General features: G+C 48.1%; 1 protein-coding gene across 2 annotated transcripts; it reads left to right on the plus strand.

Moving 5' to 3' along the window:
• The first annotated feature begins 321 nt into the window (after positions 1–321).
• Positions 322–23,395, plus strand: ARHGEF5 (Rho guanine nucleotide exchange factor 5). 2 transcript variants are annotated; one of them, XM_053553511.1, is made up of 15 exons: positions 399–551; positions 6,762–9,951; positions 10,398–10,455; positions 10,836–10,900; positions 11,083–11,336; positions 14,286–14,446; positions 14,996–15,148; positions 15,430–15,559; positions 15,830–15,904; positions 16,303–16,392; positions 17,628–17,785; positions 18,399–18,560; positions 20,054–20,124; positions 21,737–21,841; positions 22,645–23,395. In XM_053553511.1, exons 2-15 carry the CDS (start codon positions 6,774–6,776, stop codon positions 22,800–22,802), a joined length of 4,818 nt encoding a protein of 1,605 aa, XP_053409486.1. In that variant the 5' UTR covers positions 399–551; positions 6,762–6,773; the 3' UTR covers positions 22,803–23,395. The 2 variants fall into 2 exon arrangements, with proteins under 2 accessions (XP_053409487.1, XP_053409486.1); XM_053553512.1 differs by lacking the exons at positions 14,286–14,446; positions 14,996–15,148; positions 15,430–15,559; ... (5 more) ...; positions 21,737–21,841; positions 22,645–23,395 and adding an exon at positions 11,847–12,849 and having other exon boundaries at positions 322–551.
• Positions 23,396–23,943: the final 548 nt, after the last annotated feature.

Genomic DNA, 23,943 nt, shown 5'->3' on the forward strand with positions numbered 1-23,943 from the left:
AAATTAAGAAGGGCCTGAAGGTGAGGACAGCAGACGCGCAGACACAGAGTCTCAGACAGCAGACGCGCCAGCCGGAGGACGAAGGCAGGAGACGGCGTCGTCCGGAGTCAGGCTCAGGTGAAGACCCGAAGACACAGGAGGATTTGGGAGGCCCCAGCCCTCTCCTCTCTTTTTCCAGGCCCTCCGTCCCTCCTGGCCTCCGCGGGACCTGTCCCTGCCGGCCGCTGGGCTCCCGCCCTCCCGCTGCCCGCGGCCTGCCGGGTGCGCCGGGCTCCCCCCAGCCGGCCGGCCCTTCCCAGCTCTGACGGGAGCTTCCTTCACGCCAATGAGGCTCCTGCGCAGAGGGGCCCTGCTCCTCCCCCGGGAAGGTGTGTCCCTGTTTCCTCACCTGAAACTTCCTCGGAGGACCCGATCCCTCCCTCCCGTCGGGCGGGCTGGGGCGGGCCGCGGGTGCGGCGGCTGGAGCGGCCAGGCCTGCGCTGGGGACTGTGGCCGGCGCCTGGGACCTGGAGGGGACTCCTGGGCCGCAGCAGCATGTGACCCCAAACCAGGTGGGTGCCCTCCTCCCTTCTCAGTTCGGGGCTCCGGCGGCTGTGGAGGCCGGCGGAGGTAAGGCAGGGACGGGAAGGAGCAGGAAACTAGGCCTTCCCGGGGGAGCTGCCCCAGCGGGGTCCGGGGCGCCCGCTCCGGAAATGGGGGGCTGGGCCGACCGGCAGGGCCCTGGGCATGTGGCCGGGCACCCAGCCGGGAAGAGGAGAGGAGCTGGAGGGAGTGCTCCTGCCTAAACATTACGCTTCCGGTGGAGTCCTGCCTTGGAACGGAGCACCCTGACCCCAGACAGTCGCCAGGCCGGTACACTTGCTTCAGTGTCTGGGCGCTGGGGAAAGCCAAGCCCTGTAATGAGGAATAAGTGAGACTCTCTCGACTGTGCCTTACCTGGAGAGGTTTCATTGTCTCCTTTTTCTTAACCAGGCTGAGGCCTGCCTTCATTTATCTTCAGACGTATTTGCATATTTATGTATATGCCTCTGGCCTGTTCACGAAGCCTCTTGAATCTGCAACAGTGACTCCTGCTTTGTCTCCCTTCCTATTTCCCTGTTTATGGAGAGCTTCCCAAACTTTCGGTTGACCACCACATGGCATTCTTAGATGTCCTTTACAGTTGGGGCTGAAGTGGGAGTGCTAGAACAGGGGTTCAGAGCCCCAGTTCAGAGCATCACTGACCACTGCCTTCCAGCCAGGCTGACCTAGGACAGCGAATCCCGATGCTGTTTGAGTGTTAGAGCTCAGTCCACTTCTCCCCTTGTTAGATCTTGGATTCCCAAGACAGATTTGCCCTTCTGTCTACCTAGAAGTGAACTCTGGCCAGGACTTTTGTCAGATTGAGAGGACAGGGCTTGTCAGACAGATAAGAGAGAGAGTGGTTTTCCTTCCCAGCGTCCTTCCCCATCTGTGACTCCATGGTCCTGGGTCGTTGGCCTGCTCCAGAAATCCCAACTCCCAGCTGAAAAGCTCCTCAAGAGGCTTCTGTCTCAGACTTCCTATATTATCTGTGTCTAAAAAGTATGAAAAAGCTGTAGGCCTAGGCATTAGAAAAAAAGTATCATTTGTTAACCAATGCATGGCACTGAAACTAAAGTGAAGGCCATTGAAGGGGTCCATTGAAGGGGTTCTTGGGAGCTGGGAGGGTGGAATTGGGGTTTTAGTTCTGACTATTAGGCAAAAGGAATGTATGTGGTGGTCCAGAGAGAGAAGTCAGGAGGAATGCAAAGTCACCATCAAAAGAGACAATGATTCTCAACAGAGCCAAGAGTGTTCACATATTAGGGTCCATAGAGAGTCTGGCTGCCCATCACATGATATGTCTGAGGTTCTGTGGCCGCGTTACCCACGGCGTCTGTGGGATAGACAAGAGCACGTCATTCCATTTGTGGTGTCTGGAGTGGTCAGTCACTATGTTGTATGGACAAGAATGGTGTCACTCATAGAGTCTTTGGTTGAAAAGGCAACCTCCAACTCTTGGGCTCAAGCAATCCTCTTGCCTCAGTTTTTCTATTTTTAGTACAGATGGGGTCACACTTTTGCTCAGGCTGGCCTCCAATTTATGAGCTCAAGCTATCCACCCACTTCAGCCTCCCATAGTGCTAGGATTATAGGTGTGAGCCACCACACCCAGCCTATATAAGAGTCGATACGATATTTTCAGTATTAGAGAATAGATAAGAAATGTTCATTATGGTTTTCACTGACATGGTGGGGCCTGCTACAGTGGATAGAACAGGGGTTATAGCAGTCAGTGGTCCAGAAAGTTACCCTTATTTTGATATCTTTGTAGTATTGGAGGTAATAGTGTCAAAGAGTGAATAAAGTTATACATCTATGTGGTGATCTTATTTCAATCACAAGAGTATTTTAATGATTTGGATTTTGAGTCAGAATATTTGAAACTGACATTTCTAGGAAATGCAGGAAGCATGGTCTTCAAAATGCAGTGGACATCAGTTCAAAGACTGAGCAATTTGGGGAGGGGGTACATCTCGGAAATACAGTTTTATGTCTAGTGACTAGAAATGGACAAGAGCTAAGGTGTTGGGAAGGAAGGTGATGAGCTGTCACACAGTGTGGTAATGGGGAGACTTGGACCTTTGTCTGATAAGAAGTCAGGATGGATAGGGTCAGATGCAAAATACCTGTGGTCTGAAGGAAAGCCGTGTCCCCAGGATGCCCTGTCTTGCCTTTGCCTGTGCTCAGATAAACAGTGATTATTCACCACTAGCAGTGATTATTCACCACTAGCAGAGAGGGAGATGAAGATGTTTGCCTTCTAACGTAATGGGCATTGCAAAAATACTCTCTCCTGATGCCATTACATGAGTAAGACCATGTTTTATAGATTTCCTTTAGCTTTGTCACATTCTAGCTTTGTCATGCCTGATTGCAGCAGGATTACTAAGATAGGATCAAGTAGAGAGAACATGGGGTATATTTAACCTTTGGGGTATATGGTGACTGAGCAGGTGACCACTGATACTTCCAAATAATAAAAGACAGTGTTAGAAATAGTGTCAGTGGCACTGCAGACTGACAGACACTGTGCCACCAGGTTGAACAAGAATGTCCAGGTAACACATAGTCTGGATATGGCAGAAGCACACTTACATATTTAAAGGCCATTTCTTTGGAAACATGGTGGTGTATATGGAGGAAAGGGCTTGCACAATACAGATGTGGGTGAGGGGAGACTACAGGTTTAGTCACATGGTCTCCTTAGGCAGGCAGGAGTCAAATTTCAGAAAGTGTCTTGCATTGAGCAAGCATATTATTTAATATATGGAAAAGAGGGTCAGGTAATAGAATCACCAATAGCGATTATCATACTTCATAAGCATTGCAGGCTAGATAGAAGGAGCAAATCACACACTATGTCAGTTAGCTGGAAAAGGAAATAAAAGTCCTTCTCCATGGGTACAATTATGTCAGACATACCTCTTTGGCCCATATAGATGGTATCTGTGTCTATGGGGTGGCCAGGAACGTGTCGCATACTGTGCATTTGCAGGGTGGCTGGGGACCTGCCTGTTTGGTTATGTCAGGTTATTGCATAGAGATTGCACAGCCAGCTCCCTCGGTGTGTGCGTGCACACGTGTATGTATGTGTGCAGTGGCTTGGTAGAACAGCAGGCATTCCGGGAAGGTGGCTTCTGGTTTAAAGTTGGACTAAACAAGAAATATGCAGGGTCAGGTGCAGTATGGGGTCCATAGGATTCTGTGGTCTTTTGTGGTCTAGTGGCTTACCAGCTTTCTTACAGGATGACAACTGGTTGCCTATAGTACACTTAAGTCAAGAGACCTCTGTTCTGGCTTACTCATGCCATTTGCTCAGGAGACTTGAGCAAGTATCTAGGGTCTGTGACCTTTAGTTTCCTTGTCTGTAAATTGAGCAAAGTTTTTGTGTTTCAATAAACGTTCTTCTTAAATCCTACATTTCTCTCTTACACTCATTCTCAGGTCAACAATAATTCCAATATCCACCCTGTCTCAAAGATAACAATGCCCTTTTTATGTAAACTCATTTAATCTGTATTAGAACTGTGAAGAAGTCATTGTGTCCCCTTTGTAAAGATAAGAAAATGGACAAATAAGTTAAATGATTTCTATAATTGTCTTAGAACTAACAAAAATACAAAGCAGCAGAATTAAAAATGGAACCACATTCTTTTTATTCTGTATTCTTTCTTCATTCATTCATGCAATACATCTTTCTTAAAGGGCAAGTAAGCTTCAGATGGAGGGAATTGAGCGGTTACTATGGCAGCGTTTGTGCCCTCATGGAGCTCATGCTCTAGTCTGGAAAATAGACATTAAATGTCATTGCAAGTGCAATTGGTATTTGAAAAGAAGCAAAAGATTCTTTTGGGCAGAAGAGAAGAAGCTTGCAGGCAGAAGAGCAGTGCACGTGAAGGCCTTCAACTGAGAGACAGGAAGGTGAGCTAAGGAGACCAGAAGCTGGTGGGGTGGGGCAGGTGCTGACAGGTGAGGAGGCTGTTGGAGAGGAAGGCAGAGGCCAGGTCATGCAGGATGAACAACCCGTGCTGAATATTTGGCTTTCATCTCAAAGACATTCAGAGGCTACTGAAGAATTTAATCTAGAAGTGATACTTTTGAAGCTCACTCAGGTGCTTCATGGAGAATGAACTGGAATAAGGATGAGTGAGGGCCAGTGACCAGGCTGTGCATGGATGCCCTGGTGCAGGCGAGAGAGCAGCAGCTCACATCAGATTGTAGCCTTGAAGATGGCCAAGAAGTGGACAGTGTTGAGTGATTTTTAGTAGGTGGGGTCAGTTAGGACTTGGAACTCGATTAGCTATGAGGAATCTGGGACAGGAAAGAAATAAAGAATGTCATTCTTTATGTGAAAAATATTTATGAAACACTTACTTAGTATGGTCCAGGTATTGTGCCAGGTATAGACAATTGAGCAAAACATGTAGAGTGTTTCATCTCATAAAGCTTACTGTCCACTGGTTGAGATAGAGGGTAAATCAAAATGTATACATCATTGCATAATTATAGTTGTACAAATGCTATGAAGGAGAAGTCAAGTGAATTATAGTTTTTAAGTACTAGAAAGAGAAGTACTACAGTTTAATCCAGTTAAAAGATTGGGGAAAACTTAAGGAATTAAACAAGAAAAAGGTAATATCACAGATAACAAGAGTGCATTTCTAACATCAACAGTCTCAAGTATGAACAAGAACCACACAAAATAAGAGTGCATAGAGCCTTCTTTGTAATTAACGACATGAAGATTAACATAGAGGATGTGGGCAGGAATGTGTTCACTTGAGCTGGATTGGAGGCGGGTGTGTTGTGAGAGCATAAGGACAACACAGAGGAACAACTTGTAGACATTTTAAAGGCAAGAAAGATGTGGGGATGCTTAAAAACTGGGTCAAGTGGTTCCAGCCAAGAAGCTGAAGTTGTGAGGAGCCAGGGTAAAAATGATGGGACTCAAGAAGGAGGGAATATGGGAAGAGTGGAGATGTAAGCCACAATTTCTAAATTCTTTGCAAAGTAAGAGATGAGGTGTCCAGCTGGAAGTGAGAAGAGAGGTGGGAGGTCAACATCTTGAGAATGAATGAGAAGAGTTTATGTGGTTGTTAGGGAGAAGGGAAGAGTGAGGTAATGAAGGTCAAGGCCTCACGGAAGGTGGTAACCATTCTATCTGCTACACCACAAAGTCTAGTTATCATCCTCCTTTACAAGAGCTGCCTCTAGATTCAGAAATAAAATTGTTCACTAGTTACAAGTCAGCACTAGACACTATGGATAAAAGGATGAGTACAATCCAGACCCTGTATAAGGATGATGAAACTGCAGTAGCCATCCTAATCCACCAGCTTTCCATCTCTTTAGCTCACCTCCTTGTGTTCCCAAGCACTGCTTCTCTACCTGGAATCCTCTTCTGCCCCACAGCATCATTTGCTTCTCCTCCAGCACCCCTTGTATGTAGCAATCACACTTTGGCTATAACAGCCTGACCTATTTTTGTCCATGTCCACAGTTGAGGAGGAAGATCCCCTCCTGACTCTGTCTCTCCAGGCTCTTAGATCTCGGATGTGTCACGCACTGCATCTGGGAGCTCCATGAAGCTGAGTCATTGTTGATATCCAGAGAGCAAACCAGGGGAGACAGAATGTGACATAATACAATCCAGAGGGGACTGACCACTGGGAGCGTTTGGTACTCTTTGACAATGGTCTTGCACTCTAATTTAATTGTTTATGATCTGTTTTCCCCATAAGACTGCAAGTTCCATGAGGGCAGGATCCTTGTCTATGCACTACTGAATGGCCCACACTTAAAAGGACTGCTGAGTAAATATGTATTAAATAAATACAGCAGAACCTCTGTAAGTTGACCACCCAAAAGACTAGAACAAACTGGTCTACATATGGAGGTGGTCACCATAAGGAACTAGGCCTACTGTGCTGATATGTACTTGTGGTGCATGTCTAGTCTATGAAAATTAGGTCAACTTAAGAGGGTGGTCAATGTAGGGAGGTGATCAACTATGAGGTTCTACTGTATATAAATGGTAAGTTTTATCAAGGCTATTGCTTATTTTGTTGAGTACCTTTTGTCTCAAAGAATGACCCTAAATGGAACCAAAGAATGAGTCACTCTTCTTTGTCAAGGCCATCCCCTCTAAGTGGCAAAAGCAGAGGTGTTAGAAACCTTTGTTTTTCATTGTTCCTTAGGATTCAGCCCTGATGGAAGCTGAGAAGCCGCCACATGGAGCCTTTCCCATCTCTGCTGTAGTGGGATTCAGCACTGTCCCTGAAGCGCCCATGGGGAGCAGCCCAATCCCTGCCTTGGAGCCTGAAGCTCAAGAAGGTGAGGACCTGTGCCATCCATGGAGAGAAGAATGCAGACCCTTGGAGACACAGCGGAGAGAGTCAGGGGATGTGACTGACTGTGCAGTTAAGAGTATGGCCTCTTTCCTCAAGAAAGGTTCTACAGATGTGGAGACCAAATGGGAAACCCTTGAGGCTAAGGCCTATGACTCGCCAGAGCACCCAAAGGCAGTGCCCCAGAGCCCGGCAGACAGACAAGCAAGGACACTATCTCTCCCAGAGCCCTGCACCTGCCCCTTGCAGGGTGAACATCTAGACGTGGTCTCTATATCCAGTGAACTCGGCAGCAGAGTGGAGGTAGAATTTCTGCCTGAATTCACTACTCCAATGTTGGGATCTGGACAGGTAGAAGAGAGGGAGAAAACCACTCTAGATACCTTCGCTCCAGCCAGATTTTCTTCTCCCTGTGAAGAGCACCCTGCAGAGACCAGCCAGACCAAGAACCCTGAAGATGGAACTGTTGGGCAGGAAGAGCTGAAGTTCAAGGCAGTACAGGAAAGTTGGGCACCAGAAGGGCTCTGGCATCCCCAGGAGGCCCAGGGGCTGGAAGGAGAGGGGCGGCAGAAAGTGGGGCTCCAAGGAGAGGGCGCCCCGGGTGAGGACAATTGTGCTGATGGGCTCTGGGGACAGCAGGCACAGAGGGTAGAGCAGACAGATAGTGAAGAGGGAGAACAGAGGCGAGAGCAGAACCAGGCACAAGACGATGGGCTGCCCAGGAGGCCAGGAGAAAGGGAGCAGCTCCCTAGGGGGCTGGAGGGCCCAAAGGATGGTGTATGGGGTCAAGAGGATGTGGAGGGCAGTGAGCAGGACCAGCAAGGTAAAAAACAGGGGAAACCTAGCAGTAGAGATTCAGCAGAGCTGGAAGAAAGTAGGGGGGATTGTTGGTCTGAGCAGCGTCAGAGTTGGGTGGAGCAATCAGAGGAGGTAACTGGAAGGCAAAGAGCTCAGGGTCTAAGGAGGGATATGTTGCCAGTAGACAGGTCAGAGGAGGAGCCAGGGGGTTGGGGCGGGGACAGTCTGGCCGGAGTGGGAGAAGAAGGGGGCATGGAAGAGGAGAAAGAGCATTGTGGACCTTCAACACTGGCTCTGGTTGCCCCTGAGCTCTCTTCTCCTTGTGACTTCTTCCCAGACACTTTATCTCCCAGGATGCAGATTCCTGGGACTCAAGCAGAGCCCAGGGCTGAGGAACTGTCCCCCTTAGCTCTGCCTCCTACACTGAAGCCCGTAGGATGTTCCCACCAGCCGGTTTCTCTACCAGGCTCCTTTCCTACTGGGGAGTCATCGGACAATGAAACTGCTCAAGACAGCCAGCAAGAGGGATCTGAGCTGGGGAAGAGGACAGTATCCTACCAAGAGCCTGAGGAGGTCTCTGCCAATGCATCTGGGACTCCTCCAAGAACACTGGATCCTCCCTCCATCCAGCCTGCTGAGGTCTCTCCAGTCACACCTGTCTGGTCATCTGCCAACCTCCCATCTTCCTTTCCATCTGCATGTTCTCCAGAAGTTTCCAGAGCCTCTCTCTTAACAGACAAGCCCTCTCCCTATGGGACTTCCAAGACTCGCCCTGCCACCCTCCATAACTTCCCCTCTGTAGAGGCCACCTTAGATCCATGTGCCAGCTCTGAAGGGGCCGGCCCTGATGTTCCCTTTGCCAACTGCACAGGGGGTATCCCACACCTACGGAGCAACTCCTTCCCTGGCTCCCACAGGACAGCACAGAATCCAGACCTGTTGGGAATGTCACTTTCCCTCTCCCATTCAGAGTTGCCCCAGAGACCCCCCAAACCTGCCATCTATGGCTCTGTAATCCCAAGGAGGGACAGGAGAACTGGAAGGGACTGCAATATCATTTTGGAATCCCCCAATGTGTTACCCATTTCCAGGCAGGACTCTCAAGAACTCACCTTAAGCCTAGAGCAGTCCAGTGGTCCTCCCAGCAATCAGCCATGGGGAGCCCCACTCAGTCCAGACCTGGCCGCCCGGTCTTCTGCCTGTGGTTCTTCCCTACCCTTTGTCTCTATGGATATGAAGAGCAAGGACCCCTTGCCCCCTCCTATCCTAGAGAAGAGGCATATGCCTCCCTCCCTGGTGGAGAGAAATGGTCAACTTTGTGCTGCGGTCCCCACACTGAAACGGCATAACCATGCTCCTCCATTGGTCCTAGGTTTGGGGCTCCATAGCCCCCCTAAAGACCCACTCCCACAAATTCCCGATCCCCTTGTGGCAAGGCAGCACCGACCTCTGCCTTCTACCCCAGACAGCCCCCAGCACAGTCAGACCTCTTTCTCCCCTAGGCTCAAGTACAACAAACCATTACCCCCAACTCCTGACATGCGGCAGTCCCACCATTCTGTTCCTTCCACTATCTCAAGACGCTATAGGCCTCTTCCACCTGTGCCCATCATGGACCCTCCTTCTGAGCCACCCCCACTGCCTCCAAAGTCCAGGGGCAAGAGCAGGACCCCTCAGGAAGGACTGATGAACTCAGGGAGCCAAGCCAAAGCAAGACCTGTTTGTCAGGACTGGACAGTCTCCACTGCCCCCTGTGCTGGACGGACCTCCTGGCCCCCAGCCACGGGCAGATCAACAGAGTCTCTGGCTTCCACCAGCAGGAGTAAGAGTGAAGTGTCCCCTAGCATGGCTTTCAGCAACATGACAAATCTTCTGAGTCCCTCTTCCCCTACTACTGCCTGGACTCAGGAGCTTCCAGGACCCACCCCTACAAATGCACCAGGGCTCTCAGAAGAGTCTGAAGCCCCTCCAAGAGAAACTTGGAGAAGAACAGTCCCTAGAGATGGAGTCAATGGCCCCAGGAAGCCAGCACTAGGCCAAGCCAGGCAGCCGGAAAAGCCCAGCCATCTCCACCATCCCCAGTTGGAGAAGGCGTCCAGCTGGCCCCACCGGCGGGACCCAGGAAGACAGCCTGGGGGCAGCAGTGAACAGGCTGTAGTGCCTGGGGAGGGGCCCAACAAGCACAAGGGCTGGAACCGGCAGGGCCTGCGCAGACCTTCCATCCTGCCCGAGGCTGCTCCAGGTGAGCAAGGACTATCACAAGGTTCATCCAGCTCCTACCACCTCAACCCTTCTTCTGTCCCAGGGTCCTTCCCATTCTATCTGCTGGCTTTCCTCACACACGTGCCTGACTTCAAGACAGGGGAAAGTCCTGGACAACCCCCTACCCCCCCAAGCTATTCCTTCTCTTCCCCTCTGTCCTCCATCTCTCATTCCGCTAGGGCCTTCCTTGAATATCACCTCCATTCCCCAGGTTGTTGTGGACTCCCTCCTACTTTTCACCTGCTTGATCCCCTGGATAGTAGAGAGCCCCACTATCCAGTTTCCATCTTGACTCAAGGGCTGGGGACACAGCTGGCGCTGTGTCCTTGGCATTCTTCCCTCTCCCCTACTCTCGGACTTACCCTTTTCAGGTGTCTCCAAATGTCCCTCTGAAATCTCAGTTATCTTGCCCATTTCCACTTTCAGATTCACAAGGTCCAGCTGTGGAAAGATCCCTTAATCCCTCAGACACTATTGTCTTCCGGTGAGTCACCCTCTGTCCTAATACCCACAATTGTACTCTCTTCATTTGGAATACTGAGATTTCCTAATTAGGATTTCAGCTGATGAGGATTCTGGGATCCTGGATGGATCACACCTGTCTCTTCTGGGGATGGGAAGGGAAGAGCGAGACACCAGAATCCCATGGTATCTACTCTGACAGCCCAATCCGAGTCATCTGTCTTCCCAAGCCCTTTGGCCATGAAATCAACTCTGTGTAAATGTTCCATGTTAATCCCAGGTGGATCAGGCTGCATCTCTGTGCCTCTGCAGAGCATGTTCCAGAGATGTTAGAGCCTTGTCACCTGCCACCACATGGGGCTGCTCTGTGTCTAACCCACAGAGTCCTTCTTTACTCCACAGAGAGAAAAAACCAAAGGAAACCTCAGGAGGCTTTTCAAGACGCTGCTCTAAGCTCATCAACTCCTGTGAGTACCTTGAAACAGAGCTCCAGACCCAGGTGGCTCTTCTGCCAGGAGAGGAGAGGAGCTGTGGTGGTCAGCAGTGTCAACAGGGAGAGGAAATTGTCGGGAGGGTATCTGTGCCTCTACTCACCACCCTTTCTCCCCATTTCTCTCTCGGCACATGCCTCCCCCCCACCCCCCCATAGCCCAGGTGCTCTACCAGGAGTACAGCGACGTCTTCCTGAACAAGGAGATTCAGAGCCAGCAGCGGCTGGACAGCCTGGCAGAGGTCCCTGGGCCTATGTCCCCCCGGCAGCCTCGAAAGGGCCTGGTGTCCTCCGAGTCGTACCTGCAGCGCCTGTCAGTGGCCTCCAGCAGCTCCCTCTGGCAGGAGATCCCTGTGGTCCGCAACAGTACTGTGCTGCTCTCCATGACCCACGAAGACCAGAAACTGCAGGAGGTGCCGAGCAGGGAGGGGTTGGGGATGGGCTGCAGAAAAGGTCTTATTTACTAACATTCTTACCTCCTCAGCAAAGTGTCCTACTATCCCTCATCCCTACCTCCTCATGCCCTGGATCACTTACTCCCACCTACTATTGGTTTGGGCTCATTCAGGGTGACCAAGCCACTGAATTTTGATTAGGAGTGTGGAAACTCCATCACTGTTGTTTCAGGGCAGATGAAATTGTCCCTCTTCAACCAGGGTTTCAGGCTACACTGTAGATTTCCTCTGTGCCCAAAGCACATACTCAGGGCCTTGCTGTTGGGTCCCTTGAAGAGGACTCCTCGCAGCTGTCGTGTGGTCCATTGATCTAACACAGGCTTTGTAATGACGATCCATCCCTGCTTAGTCATTACTCCCAGTAGCAAAACTTAAGTGGAGCTATTTGTCTGATTTTAAGCAATTACCATTAAAAAGTTTTTTGTTTTTTTTCTTTTTTTTATTATTTTTTTTTATTTTTTGAGACAGAGCCTCAAGCTGTCACCCTGGGTAGAGTGCCGTGACATCACAGCTCAGAGCAAACTCAAACTCCTGGGCTCAAGCGATTCTCCTGCTTCCACCTCCCAAGTAGCTGGGACCACAGGTGCCCGCCACAACGCCCGGCTATTTTTTGGTTGTAGCCATCATTGTTGTTTGGTGGGCCTGGGCTGGGTTTGAACCCGCCAGCTCAGGTGTATGTGTCTGGTGCCTTAGCCACTTGAGCCACAGGTGCCAAGCCACCATTAAAAAGTTTTACACGAGAGCTTCTCTTAATAATCTGTCTTAAATAAGGGGTAGAAAATTTCATCCCAAGAAGATAGTATGGCACAGTGAAATAGAATGATCTTTAAAGAATTAGATTCTGGAGATAATGACCTGGATGTGAAGCCCACTTTAATGTTTTCTATTTAACTTTGGCCGAATGACTTGATCTTTCTAAACCTCTGTTTCCTCATTATATTGGAAGAATCAAAACAAGATAAATAACTGATTCATAGTGATCACTCAAAAAATGTTGACTATTTTCTTTTTAAGTAAGGCAATCCTGGATTTGAATCATGGCTTCAAAGTTTACTAGCTGAAACCTCAGACAAGTTATATAAATTCACTAAATCCATTTCCTCATCAACAAATTGACCTTAATAATATGTACCTTGCAGGGTTGCTGTGTGATTAAATGAAATAACGTATATTTTGCTTCGCCTAGTGAATGGTTCATAGTTTGTTAAATATCAGTGTCGTACTCTCTGCTTTTCACAGGCTGGGAGAAGTAAAATTTGGGCCATGAGGACTTATGGATAGGCATTGCGCTTGCCAAGTCAAACATAAGCAGTAACATATTCTTAGGCTTTCCCAAGCTCAGACTTAAGTGCCCTGTTCCAAATGAAGGTTTTTATGCACATGGAAGGTATTAAGAAAATCACCAACCTTCCCTTTATTTGCTGACCAAACAGTGGGGAAATGCCAGGAACTCTAGCTCTCTTTCATCAACCCCAACACACTGGGAAGTCCGCTAGGGCTTCTGTTCCACCCCTCGTCTCACCTGCATGAGAAGAGAGACCTTCCTTTACATCGCTACCTCTTATACACCCATTCATTTCATAAGATATCGCCACCGCGATCTGTATAGTGGTTTCACAGACTTCATTTCCTTTGAATGTCACATCTTTGTGGGGTCACCATATCTACATAGAAAGACAAGAAAACTGAGGTTCAGAGAGGCTAAGTGAGCTACCATATGGTCAGCAAATGCCAGAGCAAGGATGCAAGTGAAACTTCATTGTCCTGGTCAGGGTGGTTGTGTGGGAGGAACCAATAGCCACCATGTCACTGGTCACCCAAGTCATCACCAAGGGGTGTGTGTGTCTTTTTCTTTTCTATACAAGCATCTGTCTTAATACCACATGTCTGGATGGAGAATGTGACGAACCCACCAAGGGTCACCTCTGAGAGTCATGGTGCCCCCTGCTGGAACCTCCAAATAAGTCCTCACATGCTGTCCTTTATCGGCTAAAATACAACTGCACCATCTTGTTTTTGAATACCCTGCTTCTCTCCACTTATCTTCAAACCCCAAACTGAACCCACCACCTTGATCTCTTAAATCTGTTCCCTAGCTCAGTAAATGACTCCATCATTCACAAGTTACCCAATGCAAAACACTAAGGCTTTGGTTTTGACCTTTCTTCCTCTTTCAAGCTCCATTTCTAGCACATAACCAAGCCCTTCCAAATCTACCTCCTAAATAATTATGAAATTCTTCTACCTCTCTCCATCCCCCTGGCTGCTCAGGCCTTAGTCTCTCATCTGTAATTATTAGAACTGTTTCCCAACACAACTCTCTTGCCCCTTCTAATCTTTACCTTTCATTGTGGTCAGAAATAGTTTTATAAAAAAACAAATATGATCAAGCTATTTCCCTGTTTTTCTTTTCCCATTGTCTTAAGTCCAAACTATTTTATACTGTTTACATAACTCTTCCTGGCCTCTCCAGCTTTGTCTCTGGCCACTGCTGCTGTATAGTTCTGAAAATACTCTATTTAATGTCTGAAAATAATTTTTATTGTACATATTTAAGGTATATAACATGATGTCATGGTAGCTATTGACAGAATGAAACAAATTAACATAATCTGTCTCACATAGTGACCTGTTTTTTGTGTTTGTTATTTACGATTCTTAAAAACATGTCCTGCTCTTACACCTTTGGGGACTTGTACTTGGTCTTCAAGGCCAAGGTTAATCTCACTCAAATGTTCTTCCCCTCTCCCCACAGACCAAGTTAGGTTCTGGTGTGACTGTGAGCCATAATCAGACCTATCTCATTCCCGCTCTATCCCTGAAACCTCATACACTGGCTGGTAACTGGCACACACCTGAGAGTCAATAAAATTTCTTAATCGGTTTTCCTCCTCTCCAACCTCCTAGGCCAAATTTGAGCTGATCTTGTCTGAGGCCTCGTACCTGCGCAGTCTACATGTAGCTGTGGATCATTTCCAACTTTCAACTGCACTCCGGGCCACCCTTTCCAACCAGGAGCACCAGTGGCTCTTCTCTCGTTTACAGGACGTCCGAGACGTCAGCACCACGTGAGATCCCCTTCTCCCAAATGCCACTTGTTCTGCCCTACTGTTGTTACCCTTTAAACCTTCAGGTGGGTTTTTCCCCCTTTTTGGAAATCCTCTTATTGCTACAGTCACAGGGTGAAATTGGCCTCAGCTCCCTCCATAATTCCCTGTGGTTGTAGGGATGGGAAAAGCCAAGAAGAGGACAGGACGTGTGTATGGAGAGATCTGCTGATGGATAAATCAGTGGATGAGACAGACTTCCTGGGTTTGAGGTTTTGGATGTACTGACAGCATTGGAGATGGAGTGTAGAAATTACCCAAAATTAGAAAACTTGAACAGGGTCAAGACAAGAACAAGAAACAGAATGTTAAGATCAGAGAGTTAGGTCAGGGCAAACTAGGGATGGCAGTAGAGAAAGTTCTAGTGCACAGCAAGGACAGGCAGCCAAGGGAAGCAATAGACGTTTTGGCCAAGGGAGAGAAGTCGTCACAAGCTCAGCGCAGCAGCAGTCAGCCTACTGCTAAGCTGAGGCCCAGAGGTCTCACAACACTTGTTTAATTAACACACAGGTTCCTCTCAGACCTGGAAGAGAACTTGGAGAACAACATCTTCTCCTTCCAAGTATGTGATGTCGTCCTGAGCCACGCCCCAGATTTCCGTCGGGTCTACCTGCCTTACGTCACCAACCAGACCTATCAGGAACGCACCTTCCAAAGCCTACTGTGAGACTGATCCCCGTTCAGTTCCCATGGGCCCTGCCGTGACCATGCGCCAGTCCCCAGCCCAGGGTGCCACCCCAGGAGCATGCGTCCTTGTGCCCGTCTGAGCCTCACCAGGTCCCTAGGCCAGCGCCCTCAGCCACCCCACCAGGGCCCCTGGTTGTCAGCTCCCGCTGTTCTTTGCTGGCCCATAGATAATTCTCTGAGCTTCCAGTCCCCATGTCCCTCTGAGTCCCCCACTGCTCCCTACGTCCCTACTCACCCCAGGCTCGCTGCTCACACAGGAGCAGCAACAGCAGCTTCCGAGACGTCTTGGAGAAGCTGGAGAGCGACCCCGTCTGCCAGCGCCTGTCCCTCAAGTCCTTTCTGATTCTGCCCTTCCAGCGCATCACCCGCCTCAAGCTCTTGCTCCAGGTGCAGCCCTGCCTACATACATCCTCTCCCCTCAACTCAAAGGGGTGCTCTTGAGAAGGCCCTCAGCAGAGGAGCACCCATTCCTCTGCCACATTTTCACATCCCTTGGATAACATGAGCAGCCTCTCCACCCCCTACAGCCTCTTTCTCAGAAATACTTTCTGCTGAAATGTCACCCGTGGGCTTTTCCATTAGCCAGCCCCAAATCATCTCTTCCTCTTTCTCTTTCTCTTCCTCTTGGCTGACCCCTGCCTGCTCTTGGCTCAACAGAACATTCTGAAGAGAACACAGCCAGGGTCCTCAGAGGAAGCGGAGGCCACCAAGGCGCACCACGCTTTGGAAGAGGTAGGCAGCCACCACCCCACCTGTATGTGCTTCACAGACCTTCCCTGTCCCCGACCCAGCCCCAGAGAACACTGTCGGGTGCGACCCTGTTGGTGAGAGGGCTCAGCCACCTCCTTGCGTCCACCAAACCTCCAGGTGTGCACACCCCATGGCCTCCTCTCCTGCCTGAGCACACCCTCTATTACAGCCCACAGTCAAATCTTACCTTCACTTAGCCCAGGAATGTTCTGGGTCACACCCGGGGTACTAGAGTCCTGGAACTTTAACTGGATGCTGCCTTCACTCATTTTCAGCCTGGTGGGAAAGAGCCAGGCTGTCACAACGTTATTTCCAGGTTGCTTGAGAGGGACTCAAAAGTGAGAGCCTCTAACACAGCTCTTCCCCTTCCTCACCCTCAGCTGATCCGAGACTGCAATAACAACGTCCAGAGGATGCGCCGGACAGAGGAACTGATCTACCTGAGCCAGAAGATTGAGTTTGAGTGCAAAGTAAGTGAGTCCCAGGTGCCCCCACCGTTGGCAGGTTCCACAGAGCACCCTCCAACGTGGAACTGGCCTGTTCACACTGTCCCTGGTCTCTCATCTCATGTCTGCCCACCTTCCATTCTGCCCCATTTCTGGGAGGCCTGCTTCAGTCCCCAAGACACAGGCAGTCTCTGAGTTATAAACAGCCAATGGATGTACAGCTCACAAATGGGGCTTTAATAGGTAATAGGTAAATGTACTTATTCTAACTTAAATTCAACTTAAGAACAAATCTACAGAACCTATCTCATTTGTAATCCAGGGTTAAGTGAAAAAGAGCGAAGGACTGTGTGTATCTTATGTTACCTTTGGTATAAAAGTGGGAAGAGCCAATCTGCACGTATGTCTGTATGTCTGCTTATGTGTGTGTAAAGAAACTCTGGAAGGATATTAAGAGAAAAAGGAACAGGAGGAGGCAGTACATTTGGGAAATGTGTAGGTAAGGAAGGCACGAGAGAGAACTTCTCAATATAAGCTGTCACAAAAGTCTTTTTGGTGTTTGAACCATTCATGGTTTTATCAAGTTTCCTTCTAGTCTAGTACCCAAAGGAACATAAAATTGAATCTAAGTGTAGGCCCCAAATCTCCTATCCAAACTCAAATTTAAAACAGACATCCCACTTAGAATAGACACCATCTTTATGTCCCCAGAAGGGAAAGGAAATCGCTTATCTGCATACTAATTATAGTCCAGTACCCTCATCTTTACCCAAACTGCAGCAGACCCCAACTACTTCCTATTCTCATCCCCACATCTGATTCCTCTGATGTCTCTGGTTATGATCCAAGAGGGGAGAGATGCCAGAGCTGCCCCTAGACTTTTAACTGCATCATACTGTCCCTGCCTTGCCGTGTCACATGCTCTAATTGGGTGCTTCCACCTCTTTTTCAGTTCAGGCTTCTGGGGCAGGGCTTTCCCACTCTGCCCCGGGACCTGCGTGGGGCCATAAGCACCTTCCGTTTGCCTGAGTGTATAAATGCAGGAGCCACATGCCAGTGGACAATGGTAGTTAAAGAGCTCGGAAAGAAAGGGAGTCTAAGTGATGGGTTATGAGCATGAGGGAAGGTATGGAAGAGATGTTTGTCAGACGTGGGACTTGTATGGAAGTGGCTTAGGGACGAGAGGACTGAGAGCAAGAGAGCCAGCCTCATCCTGTTCCATCTGTGACACTGCCTTCTCTTTCTCCCCTGCCCTATAGATATTCCCACTCATTTCACAGTCACGCTGGCTGGTGAAGAGTGGGGAGCTCACAGCCCTGGAGTTCAGTGTCTCCCCGGGGCTGCGAAGGAAACTGAACACACGCCCAGTTCACCTGCACCTCTTTAACGACTGTCTGCTGCTGTCACGGCCCCGAGAGTCAGTGGCTGGATTGGGAGGCCAGGGGACAAAAGCGGGTGGATGAGGCAAGAGGGAAGGTCTGAAAGGAACAGAAAAGTGTCATATTCCTAGAGGGAACCTTCTCAATGACTTAACCCATAGAGTTCATGTCATTGCCTAGAAAAGAAAAAAAAATGCCCAACGTAAAAAGGGGGTCCCACCAAACTCTGTCACGAGATCACATGGCAGGATGTATATTGTTATAGACATGAACAAATGCGGCAAGTTAGCTTATTCCATTCCTGAATCAGTTTATTTGTGACTTCTTTGGATTGGGCTCAATCTACCAGCCTAGAGATACTTAGCTATTCATAATTCTGATCTTAATTCTCTGATCCCAAGGGCCTTGGAAAATTTATCTTAGTTCTGTCTTTTTACCGTTCTGAAGTGGTCGTGTATCCATTGCACTAGATATGTGGTTTGCAAACGTGACCATTTCCTGAGGTCTCTGGAGCTCCCATCTTGGGAGTGAGTTAGAACCACCAGATGGTGGTTAGGGGAATGTGTAGGCTACATATTCTGAGGACAGGGATGAGGGTGGATAAAATATGAAAAATCTAGAATCAGGTTGAAAAAGACATGTGTTTTGCAGGGGCAGCCGATTCCTGGTATTTGACCATGCTCCCTTCTCCTCCATTCGGGGGGAAAAGTGTGAAATGAAGCTACACGGACCCCACAAAAACCTCTTCCGACTCTTTCTGTTGCACAACGCACAGGGCGCCCAGGCTGAGTTCCTGTTCCGCACCGAGACTCAGTGAGATTGGGCTGGGCAGGGGAGTTTGGGTGGGCAGCCAAGGAAGAAGGTGGCACCACGGCAGAAAACATGTCCAGGAAGTAGCCATAGCAGCATTAAGGGCACATGCTGAACTGGGGCACGTCCATAGAAAACTCCTGGAGCTAATGGACAACTTGCAGGAGACTGGGGGCGGGAGAGTTACAAGGTCATCAACAAGGCTTAGCACCTCCTTTGTACCTTTCACTCACAAAGGACAGGCTGGTGGGGGTGTGTATGAATGAGACAAGCACTGGCTACCTTTCGCTTTCCTTGCCTCCCCCTTCCAAGCCAGTCCTCTACTGAGCGTAAGTCCATAGTGTTGGGAACTTTGATTTGCCCATCCTTTCAATAATAATTTAAAAAAACACATTCACACATATGTACATTTTTGAAAATATTAATAACAACCTCTAAACTCTAGTACACACTGTCTGTAGTAATGAACATCTCATAGAGTATGGCTATTATTGCCACTATAAAAGAAATAAGAGGGCGGCGTCTGTGGCTCCATGAGTAGGGCGCCGGCCCCATATGCCGAGGGTGGCGGGTTCAAACACGGCCCGGGCCAAACTGCAACAAAAAAATAGCCGGGCGTTGTGGTGGGCGCCTGTAGTCCCAGCTGCTCGGGAGGCTGAGGCAAGAGAATCGCATAAGCCCAAGAGTTAGAGGTTGCTGTGAGCGGTGTGATGCCACGGCACTCTACCCCGAGGGCGGTACAGTGAGACTCTGTCTCTACAAAAAAAAAAAAAAAAGAAATAAGAAGAGTCTCTCTTTATAACGTATGACGTATTTGATGATTTAAGGATCCCCATGTTGTAGACACTTTTTCAGTTTTTTCCCTTGGAAGACACGTCAGGGTGGGCTCAATAAGGCCTGTCCTCACTTATGGAACAGAGGAGCAGGTATAGGTGTTTGTGAGAAAAATATCACATAAGTCGAATAATCAGAAGCAGATTCATATTCTTTATTTAGTGCTTTGGGCAGCATCTTCCTAGAGCAAAGGCTAAGAGAATGCAAACATCCGGCTTGGATTACGTTGTACAACTATAAAAGACATATCTCCCTTATCTAGTTATTATTGTAGACTAATTTTTATTTTTGAGATATTTGACTGAAGGGAGGTGGGCAAGGGAGTGTCAAGAATCATGCAAAGTAATATAAGGAATGTAAACTGAGATGAACATTTTGCTTAGTATAGTTTGCAAAATGCAAAATCTGCTTTGACAGATGAGTTTATGTCCCCACTTGGAAGATATAAGACACCAACCATGTCCTGGAAAAAGAAGGGGTAACATATAGCTCAAGATTTTGTCGTATTTCCAAGCAGGCTGAGTCCCATTGACGTTTGCCATAGAAGCCATGAAACTAGGCAACTTCCTGAATTAGACAAGTCTCTCTCGCAGTCATTGGCCGTCCCTCTCCTGCATCCCCAGAACTGCAGTGGGAGCTGTGACTCTGCTTTGTTTTCTCAGAAGTGAAAAGCTTCGATGGATCTCAGCCTTGGCCATGCCACGAGAGGAGTTGGACCTTCTGGAGTGTTATGGTGAGTGAGGGTCTAAGGGAGAGAGAAAAAAGGCAGGATCAGAGCTTTCCTTTTGATACAACAGTTTAAGGGGGCTGGGTGATAACCCCAGGAGGCTTCCCTTTATTGCTTTTCCCCAGAATGTCAGGGTGGAAGATTGGTTGCTGGAGCTTTTAAATTCTTGAGATGCATCTAATTAAAATTGCTCATCACTATGACAATGCCCTTCCCCCAGGAAAGTATTTGTCCACTTTAGTGTATTCTGTTGTTATTTTGCCTAGATTTTACCTGCTTAAAGGTCATGGAGAAGGAAGAGAAGAGAGCATGACTGCAGGAGGAGGTGTAGGAGAATAGCAAAGCAGACCTGCTTTGACTACACCCCTCCTATATCACACCTACCCCAGGTAGCCATAGGCACACATATTATAAATGTGTTTGTGTTCACGCTAAGACTGGAATTATTCAGGCTCTCATATCAGCCCCACAGTTGTCTTTCAGCAAGAATTCCCTAATTTATATCCAAAGAGAATCTAAACTCAATGGAACATTGGGCCTTTAGGGACTGAGAAAAGCAAACAAATGCAAGGAAGCTTGGAAAGAGAGTTAGGAGAACCACCTAGTAACTGAATTCTGTTAAGTTGCTCAGTGTGTGCGTCATCTGCTCCCCTGTGGGTAAGGAGGGCAAGATAATTCTTCCTCCTTCACTGTGATCTTGCGAGTGGCAAATGGAGATGAGCGTTAGAAAAAGAAGTGTAAATAATAAAACAGTATTCTGCTTGTTCTGTGAGAGAACTGATACAGTGCGATAACACAGGGAGACCAATAGACCCATGTTAGATGGAATACTTTAAGGTCAGGCATACTCTCAAGTGTCCTATCTCAAGAGCTTAATGTCTATAAAAATTTCCCCTGGTTTACAAAAATATAAACAGAGAAATCCAGAATTTCCTCAAAAATCATCTTGATCACCCCTGATCAGTAATCGTCTTGGTCATTTATATATGAAGAAACTGAAGCATACCTGGTACCCCACTGGTTTAGCCTCCTCTGGCCCCACATCTGTATGTTGAGGAAATAAAGAATGAAGCAGACTCAGATTTTATCATCTAGTTGGAGAGACAGAACATATGCATGAAGCCATTAGATAAGGGGCAAGTGGTTTGGGTTAGAATCTAAGCCGGCGGTTCTCAACCTGTGTGTGGCAACCCCTTTGTAGCAATGAAAATACATCGCAGCATTAGGAAGGTTGAGAACCCTGGTAGGCGATCAGTCTTTAAGTTCATAATCCACTAAAGGCTAAAGAGTAAGGGAAGGTTTCAGAGGGAACTGGGTCTAGCTGAGTCAGTGTTCGTGATGATAGGGGACTAAAGGTGGTCACAACATATTTCTCAACTCATCTTCTCCAGAGAAGTAGAATTTTTGGTCCATTTCAGGTTTGGTATTTCTATTTCTCTATCAATATTTTTGGTCTTTGGAAAAGATGAAGGTCTTCCCAATTACTGTTTCGTTTGTAACTTTCAACAGCACAAACTTATCTCTGTCATGAGTCCTTCCAGTCCTGTTCCCCACAATTCCTCATCCATGTTGCAGCCATCTGCTTCTCCTAATCTCTCTTCACTCTTCTCTTCCAAAGACTCTCCACAAGTACAATGCCTCAGAGCCTACAAACCCCGAGAGAATGACGAATTGGCACTAGAAAAGGCTGATGTGGTGATGCTGACTCAGCAAAGCAGTGATGGTAAGTGGGGGAGACCGCCGGGGGCAGGGGCCAGGCCCTGGGAACAGGATACCATGGGCATGGATTAGTTCCTCAGGGCTGCTGTAACAAAGTCCCACAAACGGGGTGGCTTAAGACAACAGAAAGGTATTCTCTCACAGTTCTGGAGGTAAGAAGTCCAAGATCAAGGTGCAGGCAAACCACATTCCCTCTGAAGCCTCTAAAGAGGCTCCTCCCTACCTTTTCCAGGGTGGCAGCCCCGGTTTGTGGCAGCATAACTCCAGTTTCTGCCTCCATGTTCCCTCTGTGTCTGTGTTCAAATTCCCCTCTTAAGAACACCAGTTATAGTAGAACCTCTGTAAGTTGACCGCCCATGGGACTATAACAAACTAGTCACTATATGGAGGTGGCCAACATAAGAAACTAGGCCTACTAGTTCCTACTATACTAATACCTATGTGTGGTGCATGTCCAGTCTATGAAAATCAGGTCAATTTAAGGAGGTTGTCCATGCAGGGAAATGGTCACCCTTGGAGGTTCTACTATATATTCATGACCATCTGACTTCATCTTGTCCTTACTGGTTATGTCTTTGACAACTTCATTCCCATGTAAGGTCACATTTTGAGGTACTAGGGATTAAAACTTCAGTGGCTCAGGAGGGGGCTATAGACTTTGCCAGGCCCAGGACAGCTGTGGTTATGTTTGCACATAGGGAGGAGTTCTCCTGCCAGAGGCTCCCTGGTTCATTTAGCCTTAGGATTCAGAAAAGTTTCCAGGAAGCCTTTCCCAGGTAATTTTTCCCACCTACCCTGTGCCCACAGGCTGGCTGGAGGGTGTGAGGCTCTCAGATGGGGAGCGAGGCTGGTTTCCCATGCAACAAGTGGAATTCATTTCCAATCCTGAGGTCCGTGCACGGAACCTGAAGGAAGCCCATCGAGTGAAGACTGCCAAACTACAGCTGGTGGAGCAGCAAGCCTAGCTGCTGTCTGGGAGGAGTGTCCTGAGTCAGAGAACAAGCTCTCCTGAGAGGGCTGGCCTCAGAGCCCCGCTACAGGGACCTTCCATGGACCAAGAACTAGGCCTTCTGAGAGCCCGAGGACAGACTCCAGCTAACCCAGGCGCTCGTCCCAGGCCTCCTTGTGTGCTTTGTGCTTGGTGGGGGGATTTTTAGGGACTTTGTACTGGATACTGGGAACCTTTTTTCTTAGGAAAAGAGACAAGTTAGGCCTGAACCAAGGAACTTCTCTTCTACGACTGTGTAGTACTTAAACCTTCTCTGCTTCCAGAGTGCAGATGCAGAGCTGGCCAAAGTTTCAGTCATGGCCAGATGTTAAACAGAATCTGACCTCAGTCCACTGCAGGGAGGTGCTTCAGAGGGATTTACATCAGATGGGACAGTCAACTTGGTGACCTCTAAGGCATCTTCTGACCCTAGAGATTCTCCGTAGTTGTCTTGTGAGAGTCAGTGCCCACATCTCTAAGATCTATGTTGGTGGCAATGTGAGGGTAACTCTCTCTCACTCTAATAAACTTGGTACTTCTCCGTGTGTTTTCTTCTCAGCACTGAGCCTGGTTCAGAACATGGAATTCCATGAAGGTTCCCACCTATTAGATTTAGGCATCATGAAAGACCTAGAAGGTGCATAGGTTATGGCAGCTATGACCCCTATGATTTGGGGCAGATTTTTGACTTGTTTACAGCTTCAGAAGTTGTAGAAAAAAATTAAAAGTAATTGATGGGTGATGAAAACCCCATTCAAACTTTTTTTTTTTTTTTTGCTTCTAACCATAAGATACAGGTATGGGCTAGTTTGGGAGGATTTGATAAATCCTACTCACACCATCCCTAATTTTATATTCTGACCTGTATTGTTAGCAGCTGTCCTCCTAGCTGTGTTTGAGTCTTTGTGAAAGACAGCATGATATATGGAAAGAGCCATAGAATCTAAGTGAAGGGACCCAAATTGCAGTAACCCTCCTGCCATGATTCAGCCTGTCCATGTCCCTGTTCCCTTAAATGTAAAATGCTGGATTAGACCAAGCAACCTCCACAGTCCTGCCCAGCTCTAAAAATATTTTATTGTCTACCTCCTTTCCGACTGTCTTTCTCAGCTGAAGAG

Source organism: Nycticebus coucang, chromosome 11 (genome assembly GCF_027406575.1).
Source record: "Nycticebus coucang isolate mNycCou1 chromosome 11, mNycCou1.pri, whole genome shotgun sequence".
Taxonomy (NCBI): Eukaryota; Metazoa; Chordata; class Mammalia; order Primates; family Lorisidae; genus Nycticebus; species Nycticebus coucang.

What these genes read in the sequence shown, in the direction of transcription:
- ARHGEF5 (XM_053553511.1), top strand. Translation starts at nt 6,774, where the DNA reads ATGGAAGCTGAGAAGCCGCCACATGGAGCCTTTCCCATCTCTGCTGTA. An exon ending in CGCACCTTCCAAAGCCTACT is followed by an intron (nt 15,149 to 15,429) that starts GTGAGACTGATC and finishes CTGCTCACACAG; the next exon opens with GAGCAGCAACAGCAGCTTCC. An exon ending in AGATTGAGTTTGAGTGCAAA is followed by an intron (nt 16,393 to 17,627) that starts GTAAGTGAGTCC and finishes CCTGCCCTATAG; the next exon opens with ATATTCCCACTCATTTCACA.